The following is a 22,164-nucleotide window of genomic DNA, read 5'->3' as shown; positions in this document are numbered from 1 at the left end:
TGCACGTTCGAACGCAACCTGTGAAAATTAAGCCACCGCGTTCGAATGCACTTGGGCCCGTTCGAACGCTCCTAAGAACAAGTCAGGTCGCTCGAACGCACTCGGACCGCGTTTGAACGCACCTACGTAGTTTGTAGTTTTTGGACCTTCGTGAGTTTGGATATGACTTGGATTTTGCTCTATCTTGAGATCATATATAAGAATTGTGATGCCCTAACTCTAGGGTGGTTGGGGAAGCAATTTGAAGGAAAATTCTTAAAGCTACATCGTTTCTTCAACCAACAAGATCCGACTCTTCTACAAGGTTGGATATCTAAACTTTCATCTTATATAAACTTTCGTCTTAACTTTCATCTTAAGGGCTATCTGGACGAAAGATCATATATAAACTTTCGTCTTAGGGGGCTATCTAGACGAAAGATCAATCTCGAGAGCTACTGAGGTTGGATATCAATCACGAGAAGTGGTGAATCGTGGGTTCCAACGAGCAAGACTGAGAGGAACAAAGTCGTGGGGATCGAGGGGTTATTTTGTTAGTCAGTCTTGTAACTACTACTATTCTAATGATTGGTTTTGATCCGAGTTTGGATTCGTGGTTTTTTTCCGTTTAGGTTTTTCCACGTTAAAATCTTGACGTTCATCTTTGCTTTTATTTTTTTAATATTTCTTCTATTTTTTTTTACTTAAGCAAAGGAGTGGTATCATTGCCTAGGGTTTAGATACATACGTGTGTCTAGGTTTTTTTTCAGAACTGGACCGAGCCAATTCAAGCCTCTTGCCGATCGATGGAGGAGGACAACGCAGCGGCTGCTTGGAGAAGGAGGACGAGGCGGAGCTTAGAAGATGGGTGCCAACTGTCGAAGGAGTAGGAGGCAGCGGATGGCAACAACTCGAGGAGACGAGCACGGGTACTGACTGCTAAAGGAGTAGGAGGCGACAATAGCTCGAGGAGACGATGGCTTGCCTTCTTCGCGGAGGAGGAGGAGGAGGAGGAGGAGACGACGATAGCTCGAGGAGATAAGCAAGGGTGCCAACTGCCAAAGGAATAGAAGGCGGGGAGGGATATGGGGTGGGAACGTGGGATTGAGAATTTGGGATATTAGATTTGGGGATTAGGGTTTATGGCTTATGGATTTTATACCAAGCCTATCGAATCGAGCGTGAGCGAGCCAGCTCTAGCTCAGGCTCGGCTCAATATTAATATCGAGCCTCTTTCAGAGGCTCGAGCTCGGCTTAGCTCTGATCGAGCCAAGCCGAACTCGAGCTTCAGCCGAGCCCAAGCCACTCGCCAAGCTTGACACCCCTATCTCTAACAAGATACTAAAAATATTATTTATCATTAACTATAATGAATTTGATATAATCTTTCTAATCTTTTAAGAAATATTTATCATATTTTTTAACAAAATTTAAATCCCTCCCAATCTCAAAGAACATCAATATTACTGTAAAATGTGTCAAACAATAGATAAGTTGAGACAATATATAAATACCCTAAGAGATTGATCTATCTCAACACCACGGATCAAAACTTATGCATTATAATTTTTGGTACAAGATTACTTACAAACCATCCCACTACTCGACACTCATGATTAATGATTAAAGTTCTTCTTGTTCACTAGACCTCATGATAAGTTATTCCTCGTGAAATAGTCTATCAATCTGCTCGAATCCACGAAGTTGAAATGTCCACGTCTCTGTACTCCCTTAAGATGATGATGCATATGAAAGAATGTAGAGCATCGTTGATCAATGATCAAGTAGATGTTGGTCCCGAAACCCCTCCCCTTCCCTTACTTTGAGCCCTCATTCGCAATGAAACTTCTATGGTTTATGTGAAATATATCTTCAAAAATCTTTTATGATAGTCTTTTTGATCTCTAAATCTCTCAATCAATCTTCTCCTAGAGATGATCTAAATTTAGGTCAAAGGATCCATAACTAACTTTTCATAAATATATATATATATATCAAAACTATCCCTCACAACAATGTAAATTGGCATCGGAACTTCATGATTATAGTCTTGATTCAGTCCATTATTAGACCTAATCCTCTTAGGATTGCTATTGGTACTCATTAGAATATTGTTTCTCGTCCAATCATGATATTCTCCATCATCTTGATTATATCTTTACACTCTTAGTTAATCCATAAGTTTTTCCTTATGATGTTATTCTTGGTCTCAGGTAATAATAATAACTGCAGCCTTGAAAGTAATACTATTGTATTACTATAAATTTAGGTAATTTGACTAGTGAAATTAGAAAAATCAAAACGCTTTACTAGTTTCCTGGCACATTCTATGTATTGAATTTTGTATGTGCTATATATCATATAAATATAGGTAACCACAAGAAATTAAATCTAGATAAGAGCTGGATGAGTAAGACAAGGTGATGATCATATTTACCTTCTAGAATTTTATAAATTGTTGTCCCATTTAATTTCTGAATTATCTTACATTTCGCAAATATGTAGATCAACTATTGATTATGATAATGGATTAAGACATTTCCTCCAATGGAAGAGAAAGTTATATATGAACATTTAATATGTGATGGATTTATGTAAGGCTAGATATGCTGGATCTTTCAAAGAGAGCAAAATGAATGTGATGAAATAGATAAAATGTTACCTGATGCTTTTGATTATTTTACTTCATATTTTGGCAAATATGATTTTTGATTTAATAATCTAAGAGAGGAGACAAATGGGGACACAAATTTTTTTTTTTTATCAAATAATGAATGATGAGAATCAAGAATTCTATCCAGGGTGCATGAAATTTTTCAAAACTATCATTCCTTGTTAGATTATTCTGGATAAAATATTTAGGAGGATGGAGCAAGTGAAGCTTCAATTTGCCCATTTAGTTATTAAAATAAGCATTATCTATCTGCCAAAAAAAAAAAACTTTTATAAGACAGACAAGGTTATTAAAGATTTAGGTCTAGAATACGAGAAGATCAATGCATATCCAAACAATTGTATATTATTTAGAAAAGAGCTTGCTAATGAATCATCAGTCTATGTTACTTGGAGCTTCTAGATAAAAAGAAATATTTAAAAATCCAAGAAACATTGTCATAGAGTACTTATAAAGATAGAGATTTTTCTCTTAAACGAGGATTTTAAAGACTTTTCATGTTGTATAAAACAGTATCAAGAGATAACATAGCAAAGAATGCACTAAGAATGAAATGCTAAGACTTTTCAATGGAATCTCATAATCGTACGACTAAGACTGGCATGTGATGGCTTTAATCCATTTTGATTAATGGCATTAGGCATAGCATTTTGTTTGGATTCCATATAACTTACCTCTCTGGATGTGCATAAAATAATTATATTTTATTCTCTTTACCTATTCCTGGTCTATTATCATTTGAAAGTGATATTAATGGGTATATACAACCTTTGATATATGAGTTAAAAGAATTGTGGATTGAGGAAATCAAAATTTTTGCATCATCTTTGGATGGAGAGAATAGGAGAAGAGAAGAGAAAGTCAGAAGAGAAAATGATTTTTTTTTAATTAGATTGAATTTTATGAGAGAAAGAAAGAGGAAGGGAGAAAAAAATTAGCCTCTAAGGATTACTTCTTTTCTCTTTGAAAGTGAGAAAAGGGGGAGAAAGGAAGATACTACTTTTCTATTATAACATTCCAAACATGCCCATATTTTATTATAATATTTACTTAATTTTTTCAAGATTCTATTAACAAATTTAAAGGAGAATAATTTAAATATTAGATATTATAGTTTGTTTATATTACTTTATTTATTTTTTAAAGAGTAATCTTATGGATATTATAGCTAGTTTATTTTAATAATTAAATATTAGATAAAGGGTATAATAGTACTCACATATTTTTTTTCTTTCTTCTCCTCAAATCAAATAGAGTAAATTTATTTTTCTTCTCTTTTCTCGATTACATCCAAACGAGGTGAAAGAAAAATTATTTTCTCTTCTTTCTTTTCTTTCATTTTCTCTTCTCTTTTCTCTTAATCTCTCCATCCAAACAGAGTATTTGTGCATCTTATATCTACAACTTTATGGACTATTTTTTTTTTTAGGTTATGCATTCTTATATAGGTGGAATATTGTAGGTTGACTTTCATATCATTCTTGTAATAAATACTTGCCCTAAATATTTGAAGAATAGTAATTAATATGGAAGTAAAATTTGGGCCATTGTAGATTCCTAGATAGTGCTAGCAAATTTCGACAAGATGCAACCTCATTTGATGGTAGTACCCATGTTTCAGAACAAGTGGAGATGAGTTTGAGATTGTTAGGCATCGTTATATTTTTTCTATTCACATACTTGATGTAAACACATAAATATTATCATATTATGTAATTCTTTATATATTATCATATTAAAGATAATGTCACTTGTCGAATATTAGGTTTATCCATATTGACTCATGAAATAGATTGGTTAGGATCATAGCAGAAGCTTTCTGTAACAATTTACTTAGTAGGACATAAGATGTTTCTTCTTTCTTTTGTGTTGTAGATTTAAAAAGGATATGTTTTAATCCTTATTGTAATTTAATTTCACTACCTACTCTTGTACTCGACCGTTTTACTCGCTTTTGTGCTCACTTTACTATTGTCTGTCTCTGTTATTTTAATCTTGATCAATTGATTATATGTATGTTATTAGCTCTTTTACTTTACATGCGACTCTCATGTGTTTCGTTGCTTCCTAACTTGTGCAATATAGAAAAAAAATTTGTTGCGTTAATTACTTTGGGAGGAAAAGAAATCGCACTGAGGTGAAAAGTAGTAGTTTGTAAAGAATGTTATTTGCATCTCATATATATTGGCAAACTATACCTACTTACCTTATGTTGGCAGCTTCGTTAATCCTTTGTTAATCTCTGGTTCTTATACTGCATCATCCAGCAGAGTTAATAGGGATCAAAACCATTAAATCCTTTCCTCATCTCTAAGGGAGCTATAGAACCAATCCATGGTGGTGCACATTGAGCATCTTTACGTGGATATTTTCTACTACTTTTTGACATGCTGAAGTCATATGTATAGATCTGCAAGTGGATCGCTGAAGCAGAAATGCGCCAAACATTGTAGCTTTGCGTAGAGAAATTGCTATCTTGATCGAAGTTGTTAATGACTGTGGCTTTGTTTGGTAACTCTCACATCTCCTATACTGCATGCTGCTCTCCTTCTGTTTGCAGATAAAGGACGTGAAATATTGGGAGAGGTAAACTTGCTAGAGCTACTAGATTTGGAAATATATAAAAAAAAAAAAATCTAAGTCAAAGTAAAAAGTAAAAAAAAAAATTAAAATTGATTTGGTTTAGAAAATTAAATCCTACTAAATCAAGTAGGAGACCCTAATTTTACTCTAACTATGTGAATTAAACTCAAGTTGGTAAGTAAAAATATGAGTAAGAATAGAAAATAAAAAGCGGAGTAAAAATAGGAAAAGTAAACACATCGAAGAGCAAAAGATCACTACATGATTTTAAAACAAAAATCTCTCACCCAAGAAAGGAAAAAAAAAACCTTAGAACTGTCTCGGAAAGCTCAAAAAGCCCATGGGCTTAAAGCTCATTCATATTCAAACCAATAAATTGAGTCAAAGCTTGGTTTGAGCCTGCTTTGGACCCGGCCTAGCCTGACTTGAAAGTCTATTAATTGAATTGTCACCTCCGATTCTAAATTGAATTTCCTGCATGCACCTTTTCGAAGCTATTACTCTTCTATCATCTAAATTTTCTTAATTAAGGCATTTTAATTGTTCGAACAATTGCTGAAATTGATTTCTATTTTGAATATCTTAATTTTTCAGACGATCTAATTATCCATAAACTATACGACTCAACCATATACTTGAATCAAGTTTATACAACTCAAACTCAATTACATGTGAATTTGCCAACAAAAAATTTATCACTACAAAAACATCGCACTGAAGTGCTACATGATCAAGGAGCTGTTAATGTCTAAACACTAATTGTGTCGCTCAAGAACTCGACCAGCTGATGTGTTTTGCCAGGTAATTTTTATATATGAATGAAAGGTACTCACCGTGTTTATCGCTTTCTAAGGATTAGTTTCATTTGCTTTCCCCTAAGAGACGCAAATTGCCACTGCATCAAAACACCATGCTGAAATCAGATGCCTTTACGCTATAAAAAGGGAGAACTTATGCTTTGTACATAATCTGATCAGATGTCTATTGGTGAAAAAAAGGAGGAGGAGGAGGAAGAAGAAGCGTGATGCTTTACATCATTCCAGAGAGAAATTAGGAGGACAGTTAGCTGCAATAAAGCAGTCTTGTCTTTGCTTGATGGTTCTTGCCTTGCAAATGCTCTCCCACCCATCTATTTTGCCACCTGAATGCACTTTGACAATGTAACTTTCATACGCAAGTTGAGTCTTAATCTTTTCCAGGATTGAAAATATATTGATGCGTTCTACGTTACTTTTCGTCGATCAGTACGTTTGATTTACTCCAAATGATTATGTGAGGCAACCAAATTCAAGTCTAACTTGTTAAACTTAGGCTTGGATCTACTAAACCGTAGCTTTGAGTTTCATTTGGTGTTTTCTCTTGGCTCTGACTCATATATAAAGACAAATTTCTGGGATCGGAGTTGCGTCTTCATCTAAACTATTTCCTTCTCTAGAGTATCTTATCTTTCCAAGATTGCTCTAAGGTTGCGTGCTGAAGTATAATTTGTGAACCAAACAGTCAATTTTATCCAATCAATATTCTCAACTTTTAGCTTTAAATCGCAGTGAGTTCATCATTTCGAGCATCACTCCAGATTTTTCATACACTGTGTGATGATGCATGCATATAGTAGCTAGGCTGTCGTTTATTATGATAAGCATCTTTTATCTTTTCCTTTCCTGAACCTGATACAAATATACGCAAGTATATATTCATGGTTCATAAACTTTAGGGGCTCACGAATAGGTTCAGAAAAGCAATTAATTGCTTGAGAGAAACAGGAAGCTCCTAAAGGTTCATGGGGTTGATCAGGATGAAGGAAGTCAAGCAAAAAATGAATAAAGGAGTTGTCTCATTTTCATATTAGTATGATGCATTAGTAATCAAATCTCTCTCTCTCTCTCTCTCTCTCTCTCTGCAGTGTATGCTAAATCGTTCACTAGCATCTTGTTATGGTAATCTATGTTACGATAAGCATATCAGTAGTTTCACTGTTATAAAGTTAAGTGCAAAAGCTATGATTTATTATTAGAGGGGCCTAGATCGCTAATAAATATTCATAAAAACAGTAGTTTTAGATAGTGGAAGGCCGACTATATTTAATTTAAAAACAAAAACAAAAACAAAAACATCCCCTTGGTGATGGTAAGATGGCAAAGTTTTATTTTTTTTAATCCTCTTAAGAAAAATGTAAAAATATTTCTATTTATTTTTTAATTATTTTTGAGAGCTGGAAGAAAATTAAAACATGAAGAAAAAAAATACCAATTAAGCATAGTATTTCGTTCAAAATCTTTTTGATGCTAGCTCAATAGACTAGTGGCCACATCACCTGGAGGTTAATTTTTCACTTGGTTAATTACGTGTTGGGCCTCTCTGTAGCACTTTCATCAAGTGGGCAGATCCCCTAAACTATTTAATGTACCACTAAAGCTCCTCTATCAATATTTTATTAGAATTTTTTTTTATAGAAATATTTAATAAAAATTTGACCAACTTATATATGGACAAAAATACCCTCATCTTCCTTCCATATCTTTTCATCTTCTTTTTGTAGCGATTTTTATGGTTATTTATCCAAATGTTAAATTCTAAACATTCCTGCTTTAGTTCCCTTAAATTTTGCTTTTAACAAACAGGGGAAGAGAAAGTAGAGATATTTTTGTCTATCCATTTAGTTAGTTAATATTTAATAAAATTTCTATAAAAGTGTCTTACCAATACTATTAGATAATTAATTATCTAATTAATAGGTACATTTTATTTTAACGTACTTATGTCCAAAATTATTTTACTCTCTGTATTTTAAAAAATATTAAAGGAGTCCACATACTTATGATTAAAATGAAACCGTTAATTTTTTTATTTTTTTTTGTTAAAGTGGATCATGTTCAAATGATTAAAATATCTCTGTGTGTTTATTAGATAAAATAGATGAGTTTTTTTATCAGATTTTTTTAAAACTATATTTATTTTGTTTCTAGATATGATATAATATTAAACTTCATAAAAACTCAGGTTTAATAAAACTTAATATATAGTTGCCATAATCTAGAAATTAGAGAATAAAATATGTAGTTATTTTTTTTAAGAGAAAATGCTTATATAGGAGGGGAATATATTTTTGTTTATAAAAAATTAAAATTAGAGCCAAATCAGTGCGCTATTTAATTTTTGAAAGTTTTTTAGCGCTCCATTAATTTAGATAGAAAAACTAACTATCTCACTTTAGTTGTAAGTATAGACTGATTTAAAAAATTTTAAAATATAAAGAATAAGGTGATTTTGAGTAGGGGTGGCAATCGGGTCGGGTTAAGCGGGTTCGGGTCGGGTTAGATTCGGGTCGGGTCAACTTTATCCTAACACGAACACGACCCGATTAATAAACGGGTTGCATTTATTAGACACGAACACGACCCGATTATTAAACGGGTAACACGACACGACCCGTCTAACCCGTTTAATAAACGGGTCGTGTTAACACGACACGGTAACACGGCCCGTCTAACCCGTTTAATAAACATGTCGTGTTAACATGACACGATAACACAACCCGTCTAACCCGATTACCCTATATAAAATTTAAATTTTATTCTATAAAAATAATGCTTTTAAGAAACAAATTAACCTACTTTCATCATCAAACTCATTCAAACATAAAAATTACAGTTCTATTAATTTTAGCTAGATCCCGAGCAAAAGAAGGGCGCCCGCCGCCGAGAGGAGTGCCGACGACGACCACCGGGAGGAGTTGCTAGATTTGAAGTCGACGGGGAGAAGGGAACAGAGCTCCCAACTATGCGATTAACAAGGCGGAGGCGGCGGGCGGGGCGGAAGCAAGGCGAGCGAGACGGAGGTGGCGAGATGGGGGCGAAGGCGGAGGCGAGATGGAGGCTAAGGCGAGGCGGCAAACGGAGGCGAAGGCGGCAAACGGAGCGAAGCGGTAGACGGAGGCGGAAGCGAAGCGAGCGTGAGACGAAGCGCGAGAGATGGGGGCGAAGGCGGAGCGGCGAGATGGAGGCTAAGGCGAGGCGACGACGGGAGGCTAAGGTCGAGACGGCAAACGGAGGCGAAGCGGCGGAGACGGAGGTGAAGGCTGCAGACGGAGGCGAAGGCGGCAAACAGAGGCGAAGGTAGAGGCAGCAGACGGAGGCGAAGGCAGAGGCGGCAGAGACGGGGGCGAAGGCGGAGGCGGCGAAGGTGGAGGCGGGCGAATTTTTCCCCTTTTTGTTGAGGCGGGGGAGAGGAGTGAAGAGTGGAGAGGTGGTGTTAGGGAAATGTAATTAGATCTAGGGTTTTAGTTTATATATATATTAAACGGGTTAAACGGGTTAGCGGGTTAACCGACTCCGATCCGATCCGACCCGTATGCTTAAATGGGTCAAACGGGTCAAAACAGGTCAGTAGTATAAACCCGAACACGACCCGATTATTAAACGGGTTAGACGGGTTGACCCGTTTACGACCCGAACCCGATTATACTAAACCCAAACCCGATTAAGAGCCGGGTTATCGTGTCGGGTTATCGGGTCGGGTCAAATTTTGCCACCCCTAATTTTGAGCATATAAGTACAAAATGATAAATATATTTAAACTTTTTTTTTAATTGAGGGGGGTGAAAATAATATGGAGTGAAAGTTTGAGGTGGTAAAATATAATTAACCAATATTCACATTCCGAGGGTCCTTTAGATAATTGTCATTATATTGTATAATATCTCCAAAGACGTATCATTTTCCAAATCGAGAAACTTTGGTAGCTGTTACTTAGAATAACTCAAAATCCTACCCAAAAGGAGGGGTTCTGTCACGTGCCTCCCTGTTCGTCTACCACGTGCGGCGGTTATGTATGTTGTTGTTAGTCCAGTCCGCATCCAAATACGCCCGATTCCTTTGTAATAAACTATAGGTGGGAAGGCCCCACGAAACAAACATGACTCGGAATCCGACCACGGGGATCACGAGATCAAATCTCCAGTTCTCGTCGGTTCGTCTGTTTCTTATCCTTGGACTCGAGCTTTAACCACATCGAGGTCACGTGACTCCTTCTAAAAATCCCATCGCGATTTCCAAGGCAACACGCATCATCCCCATAACCCTCCCATTGGATTTGGATGGACGTAATAAAGAGACCCAACTTTAAGCATCTTGCAAACAGGACAGGGGACTGCTGCAAAGAAAACCAGGTACGGTGTCCCGCACCCCAAGGCCCCAGACCAAAATTCCAGTAAGCTACTCCTACACCTACCCTACCTGACGAAGTTTTGACGAAAAATCCTACTAACTTGACTTGTACCTTGAAATCATCCTACATATATAAGTATATATATATATATATATATATATATATTAACGTACCTTGACCGAATTTGAGGAGGAATGTGGTAGCGTGGAGTCCCAAAATTGTGTAGCGATAGTTTAATTTCTAATTAATTCTACGGGTATATATGTTAGAAGATTCTTTAAAGAAACCATTTTGCTATTCAGCTAAAGATAGACACAACATGGGAATCCTTTTAAACAAGAAAAGAGATAATGAAAAGTTACAGAAAGAAAATAGAAGAAAAGAAAGAAGAAAGAGGAAGTAGGCTACGTCCGGAATGAGGAAACTGATGCCTATCCGTATCCGGCACGGTTTTCTTGACCTAATTTGTGGACAAAACTACCCCCGGTCGGTACGAACCCAGTCGTCCAGCTCAGACGGACCGGTGCGGGGTCCACTTGGGCGGGGCGGGGCTAAAGTGCGCGGAGACGACACGGGAGTCGAGCAGTTCCAGGATGGGTGGGAAGTTGACACACCTCGGCACTTTGTACTGGTTGATGGACGCCCCCCTCGAGATGGCGTAGTCCATCAGCTCCTCGAATGTCCCCGATCTCACAACGCGGATCTCGAGGGGCCCGATCGACCCGTCCGCTACCCGGCTCTGCCGGTACACTGAGTTCATTGCCTCCTCCATCGCGAGGCAGCACTTCCCCATCACCTCCCCGTCCACCGGCCCCTTCCCGTCCCCTGCCTCCCTCTCCAGCAGTTCCCAGTAGATCACATAGTGCCCCGGTATGCTCTTCGTGTACGCGTGGCTTGTGTACTCCACCACCGTCGCGTTGTACGGCTTCAGCAGCTCGGATGCGGTCTCCACCGCCCTTTGGAGCTCCGACTCGTCCGTTTTGTCGGACTCTATGCTTAGGAGCACGTTCTTGCGGCGCACGAACCGGAACTGCGGGGCGGAGTTGTGGAACCCGGTAACCCGGAGGATGTCCCCGACCCGGTAGCGGTAGAGCCCCGCGTAGGTGGTGATCACGAGCTCGTACTCCTTGCCGACCTCCACGTGGGCCAGATCCACGAGCTGGGGGGTTGCTGCCCCGCACGTGCCGGCGGCGTCGATGGTGAGGAACTCGAAGTAGCCCATGTTGGGCATGATAGTGTAGGAGACCTCGGAGGGTGCGCACATGGGGCGCAGGTTAATCCCGAAGTAGCACTCGGAGGAGGCGTACATGGTGCACGCCATCGGGAGACCTCCGCTGTAATACTCCAAGGTGGGTATGTACTGCGCCATCGCCCCCGTCACGATCACGTCCAAGTACTTAGTGTTGGGCCACACGCGCGTCACGATCCCGGACCAGTCTCCCTTGGAGCACTCGAAGGTGACGAATTGGGCTAGCTCCGGGTCGGGTCGGAGGAGATCCGAAACCGCCTCGCGGACGGAGGGGTCTCCGATGCGGGGGTTGAGGGTTCCGGAGGCGATGTCGGCGGCGAGCTGCTCCCAGTGAAGCTGGAGGAAGCGGATGGCGCGGAGGAGGCCGGAGGCGAAGACGGCACCAACGCGGAGGACGTCGAGGCGCTGATAGAGGCCGCAGAGCATCTGGGCGTACATGCTCTGGAACGAGTCGGCGCAGAGGATGGCCGCCGTCGGGCTCGTGTACACGTTGTAAGGGTCGTAGGGTCGGGACTTGAAGTGCTCGCTCTTGTAGTAGCTCGTGAGCACCGGCCGCGCCGTTAAGCCTCCAGGTGTCTTCGTCTCCGACTTGACGAACAAGAAGTAGAGCCCCTTGCCCTTGTCCAAACCAGGGACATAACTGTTACATATGTGCATACGCCATTAGAACAGTTAGCTCATGTATTATATTGAACTTTCTGATTCTTAATTAACTGAGTTTCAATCGAATGTATATATGTGGATATAAACTCACAGGTTCATGACGGGCATGAGGAGGCTGTAGAGCAGCTGCCGGCGATCCAACTCTTCTTTAATAGTCGGCATCAGCTTCCTCTCACCGGCTGACGTCCCGGAGCTTTACAAATAGAAATATTTAGTCGTAGAGATATTTGAGCTAGGAAGACACAACGTATCTAGAAACGGAGGTTACCTCGTGAGGAACTCAGAGATGGGGTGAGCAGAGAGGATAGCAGAGCGATCGCCATTTGCAATACGCTGGATCTCTGGCTGCAGGTCCTCGTAGGTCACGACGGGGACCTTCGCCTTGAAACATTCGCGGTCGGTAGCGCCGTCGAGCTTGCATCGCTCGAGGTACTCCGTCTTGGCGTTACGGGATAAGATCTCGGACAACACCTTCTCCTGGACGGCGTCGGCGTCGGCGGTCATCTCTTCGATGAACCGCAGCTTCTCTGCGTCCTTCTCGTTGGCCGCCGGCCCAAGAGGGGTCGAGGAGACCGTGGATTCTATAGTCTTGATCACGGCCATCATAAACTATATGACTAGCACTAGAACAAGCTAGAAGCACTCTAATAAGCAAGTACAGAAAGTGAGAGAGAGGGAGGGAGAGTAGCTCAAGGATTGGAGATGGAGAGCGGTGTGGGAGAGTTGGGCGGTACTTATAGAGGCGAGAGTGTGGGGGATGGGAGGCGATCGTGTCACGCGTAGCGGACGGGGCCCACGGTGGGGGAGGGGGGGAGAAGGGAAGGGAAGGGAAGGGAAGGGGAAGGATGGAACCAGGGACGAACGACACGCTGGTCTCCGACGTACGTGTCGGGCCGAGACGCAGCACTGTGGGCCCCGCTGTCGCGTCGCGACGCGGACATCCCCCGACCGCCGCGGGGCCCACCGACAGCCACGTAGGACGCGCCAGGTGGGCGTCTGCTGCCGTCCAGCTCGACATCGGGACACGTGGCGGGCGCCCGGCTGCTTTTCCGGTGGACCACGATAGCGACCCCATCGATTGCCGGCGTCATAAGCCATGCATAATTGAACATCGATTAAGCTTAAAAACAAATAAGAATATTTTTTTTTATTTAAAATATGTTACTATTTTTTTTTCAAAAAAAAAAAAAAAAAAACACTGAGAATTTCTTAGTGCAGATGGCCCTGGCCCTCCCAAGTAGCTAGCTAGACAAAATGATATAGTTTTGATCCTGTGGGCTTCAATTAGCAGTTGCAAGTTTAGATCCTTAACTAAATTAAGTGATGGTTATTAAATAAAGGGGGTAGCCATGTGATGCAAGGAGCTTGACAATTATACTACCATGCACAGGCTCATGTGCACAGAGCTTTTAATAATCTAAGCCCCTTTTGGACATATCTCTTAATCAATGCAATTCGTTTCAATTAGTATCTTTCATCCAATCCCTTCCAGCTATGCATATCTATGCAACTAGTTCAAATCTTCTCAATCATTCACTTATCTAATATTTCTATTATATACTTAATAATATATAGGGGGATAATATGGTCAACAAATTTGACTCTAATTATGAGTGCGAGTACATGGAATGAAAGACAATGATGGTAGTGATACGAATGACTACAAACTCTTTGAATGCAAAAACCATCTTCTTTTTGAAGACCGGCTAACAATTGTGGCAGTCACTGAGCCGCATATGGACTTTCTCTGTCCATCACAAACGTACTCTCTGTAACAAAAAAAGTCAACAAAATTGGTGCATTACAGTCCCTTTTCCTCCTTTTTTTCAGAAGGGGAATTATCATCACCCAGTAATATCTACTTTCAAATACAAAAGTAATGGTAAATGTTTTGAGTTTGACTGTTAATTAATTAAATTGTTTGCTTTTATATAATATAGCAACATTTAATGGATATCATATGTTTATAACTACAACGGCGTGGCTGCATGGAGGCAGAGCATTAAAAAACAATAATAAAAATAATAATAATAAATCCCAAATTTTGACTACGGTAGGATGGATGGGAAGGACGAGATGATCTCTGTGACAAGTGATAGAAATTTAATGTCCTCGACCTCGGTGCAGCTTTTACTCTCCATTCATGGCGGAATTATCGTCTTGGGGGAGATTGTCCCCCGTTGTGCAGCCCACAGTTCAGGTCGACTATTTGCCAAGTAAATAGAAATTTTTTTTATTGTTATTCTACAACATGTTTGCTCTTTCTATTGCATGTTTAATATAGAATAATAATCAGATAGAAACATAGTAGTAATATAGTATATAACACCATTCACTTCTCACTAAAATTTATTACATTTTTTTAAACAAAAAATACAGGCCCCACAGTAGTTTCCTACATAATTTATAAACCAATAATATATATATATATATATATATATATATATATATTATACCTATAATATTAATAATTATTTAAATATGAAATAGAGAATTTGACATAGGCTGCTATTAGGAAAAGTGATTCCCTAAAATAGGAAAAGAAAAAAAGAAAAGAAATTAGCTAAAGAGACCATAAAAGATTTAGTCAATCTCATTTATATCATTTTTTTTCACAAACCTTTTTCTGATATGCTTCCAAATTGCATATTCCTTTGCCACTATTGACTATTCTACAGTCTACATCCTTATGGATTTTATGTGATTTAAGCAAGTGGCTGCATTGGTGGATACAGGGCTTAATGGATTAGTAGGAATCTTATAAAGAAAGGCTATATATATATATATGTATGTATATGTATGTATGTATGTATGTATATGTGTGTGTGTGTGTGTGGAATTAGTTAACATGTTAACTAGTGAATGGATTACTCTTTTTTTTTTAATTCTTTTTGCTTGAAAGGGTCATGATTTAGTCTTCAAGAGACCATGGAAATTAGTGATATTGACTTCTACTAAGAGGCCACCAAACCCAACATAGTGGAGATGATATCCACGATTCCAAAGAATAATTTTTTTCTATATATAGTCTTCTTAATTAAGTCTATGTAAGTTAGGCATGGATTATGTGATAAAATCCTACTTTATTCCTTGTAATCAGCATTAGCTTCCCCTCTTTAGTCCAAAAGGGAGCATCTCATGTCCAAGATGGTGACGTCGAGGTGGAGTCTTAAGCCGGAAGATTAGACCAAGAATAGGGTTGGGGATAAGATTTAAGAGATTAACATATTCTTGGATTGTGGAGCTAATCTATCTTTGGAAGGAAGTGCTAATTCGTCAACTACTCTAAAATTCTAAACAGAGAAAAATAATAATTAAAAATTATTTATATTATAATAATTTTTCTTACTTCGGGCATTTTTAATGTCCACTTCAAATATTATACTATGTTAATTTGCTAATTATTCTAAAATTTTTAATTCTAACATTCTCTTCATTTCTAAACTTAAGATATTTTGATAGATCAAAGTGTGAAACAAATTGATTTCACTCTAACCTGTGCAGAATTATATTTTTAAATAACACATGGTCTTGTAAGATTTGAAACTAAGACTATTACGATCCAACTATGGGTGTTGAGTTAGTTGGCTTGAGTCGAGCTGAGTTTAGTCGGTCGCTTTTGCTTATTACTTTTATATTTGAATTAAAACAAATAATTTGTGTATGTAAACCTAGTTTGGTGAGTTGAATTCGACCCACTATATCTCTACTCCTATAAATATGAGTGGTCATTGCTCATTTAGAGTGGAAATCGTGGATTAAATATCGAATTTAGTTAATTTATTTATCTTGCATTTATCTTTTTATCGTACCCGTCTATTTTCCTAAGAGTATATCTTAAACTTAGAAATCCTATCAAGCTATCAAACCCTAATCCACACCACTCTTCTACAAGTCACCCACTCATACGGCCAACCTCCACCCATCTTATAGTTGTCCACCACCTACCAACGATTGCCTCAACGTCAGTGTTTCTATTTGTATCAAGTTTCAACTTTCCTCCACTATTTTATTAATATTTTTTTATCTCAATCTTAGAATCACTTCATTCTAAAATTATGAGCCATAAAAATTTAAGAATTTTTCTATGAATGAATCATTCCAGATTTGATTTTAGATAGATAACAGAAGCATGGTGGACTCTTACGATCCAACCATAGGGGTCAAGTCAGTTAAGTTGAGTCGTGCCGAGTTTAGTTAGTTGCTTTTTCTTATTACTTTTGGATTTAAATTAAAATGGATAATCCACGTATGTAAGCCTAGGAAAACAAGTAGGATCTGATTGGTTGTATTTCTACTCCTATAAATAGGAGTGATTTTTTTGGCCTAGGAAATATGGAATAATTATTGACTTTAGTTAATTTATTTATCTTGCCTTTATCTTTTAATTATAACCGTGCATTTTTTTGGGAGTGAATATTAAGCTTAGAAACTCTCCTAAGCTACCAAACCCTTCCCTCAAGAGCCATCCCACCTTACGGCTGCCTTCCACTATCCCACAGCTATCTGCCACTCTCTAATAACCGCTGCAACGTCAATATTTCCATTTCAGCCCATTTTGATATTCTTTCACCCTTTTGGCCATAACTTCTTGCTTTGATTTTCATAATTTTTTTATGAATAGATTGTTCTAGACCTAGTTCGTAACAAGGACCTTTACCTTAATATTATAATAATTTGTAACTCTAACAAGTTAAGCTATTAGAGAATAATAATTTTTCTATTATATTCGACCATATGTATTAGGAATTTTCTTTGACAATATGTATTAGGAATTTACTTTCTTTTTTGTTGCACAACATGATAAAGAAGATCAAAAAAGTGTTTTTCACCAAACTAGCTCTCTCCCAAACTTTATTACTTAAATGCATCGCATCCGAAATTTAATACCAAAAGAAATCTACTTTTGCTGGTCAGCATTCATATCCTCATATTGTCAGTAAAATATTAAATTTATCAGCATTTTACCTATAAGATAAGTCCCTAACAGGTTCAACATTTTACTCTAAAATAAAACACTAAAAATGTTTTATATATTTCCTTTCCAAGAAGCGCTAGTCATAGTAGTATTTTATCTGATACATAAGTATATTAAGTCTATGCCTTAATCATTTTTTAGTTTAAATACATTTTACCCTCCTATACTTATTCCTAAAATCACTTTACCTCTCAGTACTTTAAAAGGTCTCAAACTAGTCTTTGTACTTATGACAAAGTGAAACTGTTAGTTTTCTGTCAAAGTTAATGGAGCACGCCTAAATGACCAAAATACCTCTTATGTGTTCATTATTCAAAATATATGGGTTTTTTATTATATTTTTTTAATACATATATATATATATGCGATATTACTATTAAACTTCATAAAAATTTAGGTTTAATAAAATTTACTATATAATTGGCACAATATAGAAAGTAAGAGAAGAAAATATATATATGTGTATTTTTTGAAGAGAAAGAAATACTTATATAAGGAGCAAGATACTTTTGTATAAAGATTGATGCCGCCAAAAAGTAGTCTTTTATATACTTATAGATTGACTGTCGCCAGAATTAGTCTTTTATTTTTTATTTTTAAGAAAAGATTGGCTTGATTCTTGATTTTTTAATTTTAAATCTCTTTTTCTCCAACACTAAATTACATATGCACACTCACAACTAAAGATACATTAAATGAGCAAAATATGGATTCTTATCTCCACTTATTTATATATATATATATAAACATTTGTAATTTAATATATGAGGAAGGTACTTTGAAACTCTTTATAAATCAAAGTAAAATAGCGTGGATTCTCTTCATAAATTAAAATTGATACATTATAATTTTAAGTACAAAATATTGTTATATTGTTTAATACCCATGTCTAATGGTTGAAATTTTTTTTGCTTATTAGACTCCCTACTAAGTTACTTTCCACATAATTGTTGGTCAACTCTCGTAAAGCTCACAGAATTGTAAAACTTTCATGTAGAAACTCTAAAATACCTTCAAAAATTTTCAAATATGACTTCAAATTTTCACGAACTATTCATGCATTTTAAAGAATAAATCAATAGCTAAAATATGACCAATCAAGTAAATTCATCCGAAACCACACAAAGCCTCTAAAACAAAGAAAATATTTTTGTTCTTTTGAGAATGTATATTTTGGTGATACAATTTAAATCTCTGAATCTCCCACAAGATAAAACACTTTACATGTATAGATTCACTATAACATACAATTGAAAAGCACGCAAGAGATTCATATGTATCAATGTAATGAAAAAAATAAGTAAAGTCTTATTTATTTTTATTTTTTTGAGAGAAAGCTCGTAGACAGATAGTTCATTAATATCTAAAGATTACAACGAAAAGTCATAATACATAATAAGTAGGGGAGATAGAGCGATCAACTCTTTAACACAAGCCCCACACTTGGCCTATAATAGACAGCACTACAAAGCAATTAAGAAGATCAAGCACGTGGGTACAATACAATAATAAGATTTAGAAGCACAATATGATTTAGAAGTATGCTAGTAATAATGCAAAGAAGACCTCTTGATCCAATTAAGTAGTTAAATCATCCTAATCCACATGCACATTTGTTTCAATAATATATCGCATTCAAACTTTTTTATTTTATGCAATGACGTATTCACAATGCATGGTAGGTAGCTTGTTTCATGTAGTAATTTTTTTTCATTCTTCTGATATTTTGCTTATCAAATTGAATATTCATTTCAAGGTGACTTTCACACTAGACACAACATCCCTTTTCATTAATATTTTTAGAATTAAATATATTTTACCTCCTTATACTTATATCCAGCATCACTTTATCTATTTGTATTTCAAAAAGTCTCAAACTAGTTTTTATATTTATAGCTAAAGTGAGATCGTTAATTTTTCTGTTAAACTTAATAGAACGAGACTAAAATAACTAAAATGCCTCTTTCTTGTTTGTTAGAAAAAACATGTAGATTTTGAGATAATATAACTAAATGACCAAAATAGCCATACTGCCCAGTTAAATTTAATAGAAAAACTAACCGTTTTATTTTAGTCATAAGTAGAGGAACTGGTTTGCGACTTTTTAAAGTAAATAAGAGTAAAATAATTTTAGGCATAAATATAGGGGATAAAATATATTTAATCTATATTTTTAAAATAAATGTAATAAACTATTGTGAGTGTAATTAGATTAAATGGTCAAACAAATGAAGCTAAAAAAAAGTCGCTAAAGAAGCTACAAGCACTACACTTATCTAGAGGAACAAAACAAAATTTAGTATATATAAACACCACACTTAAATAGTAATATATCTAATATCGATTAAGGTGTACTAACAACTAAGAAGATAATAAATATAGTAACTCAAGAGATATTTCAATTAATCTCAACCAATAGAAAATTAATGTTTTATAATTTTCTTTTTAACTTTTAACTCAAAATAGAAAAAAAAGGACAAAAGCGAACAATAATAACAACATTAATTAAAAACAAGCATTTTTTAAATTAAATGTATATCAAACCACATAACTCGGACACGAAAATAATCAGACAAACTTTCCTAGCCGAAATGTCTCACTAAAGGATCACTCAAGAGCACCGCCCTTTATTTTTATTTTCACATCAAAACTTTTTTAATAATATCATTGCCACTTCGGTCATGACAATGCCTTAATCCCACATACTACTCTTCTTAATCCACACGATCTTTATTTTTACTTTGACATCATTTTTATGATATACATACAATATACTAGATGTGGAAGCATATAAATAATTAATACATGCAAGTCATTGTATCTGGATACATAGTAATAATATGTGTAATTCAAGGGCTTGTCATGACTCAAAAAAGCAACGAGATTTAATGTGATCATTAGTACCACATTAATGATAATTGTGGACATGTAGTTTTAATTTAAAATCTCCTTAGTTGTATTGTTTTTCATACGCATATAGATTTCACAAATAGAAAGAGATTATGAGTTACATTGCTTTCTTGTAGAAGAATATAAAGTTTCACCTTTCTATATCCTAGCCATTCCTTCATCTTTCTCTTTTTTTGAGTTTCAAATAATTTTCATAAGTTCTTTGAATATATATCGAACGATATAGATTTGTTGCTCAAGTCATCTTTGAAATTCTAAAAAAATTCTTAATCATTTTCACAAAGAGATCCATAAACTTAGATCAATATTTGCGCTCTCATCTAACTCTAAAAAATCTTGCATCTTGGCTTTCCAATATGAATACTTACATTGGTCTAACAAAAATTGTCAAATAGTAGATTATTTTTTTTAAAAAAAAATCTCATAAAGGATTCCTCTTGAAGGTAAAAAAGATTTGCTCTGATATCAATTTAAAAAAATATTTTAGGAATAAATCAGATCTAGGACATGAAATTTCCTAAGTCAATCTACACAAATTACACTAAAAGGTAAATAATAAACTAGATAAAAAAAATCAAGACGGTCGCGGCAAACACCGTAAGATTTTTCTATGGAAAACCCCTTATAAAGCAAGGGGTAAAAACTACATATTATTTTCGCAGATCAAAATTGTTACACTATAATCAGAGGTATAATATGTACTTATAATATTTCTCACCGCTCGACAGACACCCACTAATAATGGTAAAAATTCTTATCCAATAGTCATCAATATTGCTAGAAGTCACAGAATTGAAACTCTCATATCTCAATACTCTGGAGAAGCTGATGTATGATGTAGATGGATAAAATGCAAACCTCCAGATTTTCACATTGTAGCTATGCTGATAGTTTAGATCTCGGACAGAACAAAACATTCTCTCCCCCTTTTCAATAAAGATCTTATTAGGGTTTTGATGTGAAAGAGCTCTTCAAAAGCCTTCCAAATAAAATCACATTCATTCCATTTACATACTATGTGCATGATAAAACTTATTTTTAACCCGGACTCGGAAATCCTAAAATATTCTTTAAAATCTTCTTTAATACAACCTCAAAAGTTTCTAGAACTGTTCAAGCGTCGAAATGGATTTGTTGGGCGAACACAATACTATTCATTCATTCGAATGCACTATTCATCTCAATGTTCATTAGTACTATTCACCAGCACAATTCATCGTCTGTCTTTCGTCGAACAGTGTGCTACAGCATACACATGATTAGTAGGTAAAAAAATACAATATAAATCACTTTGTTTGGTCACAAATTTATTACTTACAAAATCCAGTGATTAGGCAAACTTAATCCAAAAGCAACACGAATGCAACTAGGAGCGAAAACGGATCGGATACGGATCGGATACTGTTTAACTCATATTCGGATCCATATTTTTAGTCCGGATACAAATATTAGACGGATAGCAAAATTTAAAACTATATCCTAACTAAACCGATACCGATAATTTTCGGATAGAGAATCGGATCTTAAACGGATATTGATTGAGTTTAAAATAATTATAATATTTTATTTAGATATAATTAACATAAAATTATTAAGAGTTTTATCACAAAATAATTTTTTTGTATGTCAAATTTATAAAATTAGAGAAATTAATCTCTGTAAATAATATATAACGTATTATTAGTAGCAATATTAATATTTATTATTTAAATAAGCAAACTAAAAACTGTAAATTATTTAAAAAAATATGTGAGTAAACGGATATCCGTATTCGAATCCGAAAAATATATCCAACATGTATCCAAAAAATATATCCAACCCGTATCCGAATCGGGTCGGAGTTAATCCGACCCGTTTTCACCCCTAAATGCAACTCATTTATTAGACAAATTGAAATATTAAATACAACCACAAATACGGTCTTATCGGGAGATTAATATTAAACGAGTTAAATAAAATTAG

The 22,164-nt window shown here is 36.1% G+C and overlaps 1 protein-coding gene across 1 annotated transcript; it reads right to left on the bottom strand.

Annotated features, from left to right (window-relative positions):
* Positions 1 to 10,678: 10,678 nt before the first annotated feature.
* Positions 10,679 to 13,120, bottom strand: LOC140785891 (indole-3-acetic acid-amido synthetase GH3.8). Its single transcript, XM_073133980.1, has 3 exons — positions 12,583 to 13,120; positions 12,406 to 12,507; positions 10,679 to 12,291 (listed from the first exon to the last, which is right to left on the bottom strand). Exons 1-3 carry the CDS (start codon positions 12,918 to 12,920, stop codon positions 10,914 to 10,916), a joined length of 1,818 nt encoding a protein of 605 aa, XP_072990081.1. The 5' UTR covers positions 12,921 to 13,120; the 3' UTR covers positions 10,679 to 10,913.
* Positions 13,121 to 22,164: the final 9,044 nt, after the last annotated feature.

The sequence above is a fragment of the Typha latifolia genome, chromosome 4 (genome assembly GCF_019914945.1).
Source record: "Typha latifolia isolate L0001 chromosome 4, TyphaL0001v2, whole genome shotgun sequence".
In the NCBI taxonomy this organism is placed as follows: domain Eukaryota; kingdom Viridiplantae; phylum Streptophyta; class Magnoliopsida; order Poales; family Typhaceae; genus Typha; species Typha latifolia.
This window is presented reverse-complemented; position numbering and strand designations above follow the sequence as displayed.

Bases quoted from the DNA above. Each gene is read 5' to 3' on its own strand.
- LOC140785891 (XM_073133980.1), bottom strand. From the start codon at position 12,920: ATGATGGCCGTGATCAAGACTATAGAATCCACGGTCTCCTCGACCCCT. The intron at 12,508-12,582 runs GTAACCTCCGTT...CTATTTGTAAAG, and splicing joins ATCTCTGAGTTCCTCACGAG to CTCCGGGACGTCAGCCGGTG. The intron at 12,292-12,405 runs GTGAGTTTATAT...CATATGTAACAG, and splicing joins CTCATGCCCGTCATGAACCT to TTATGTCCCTGGTTTGGACA.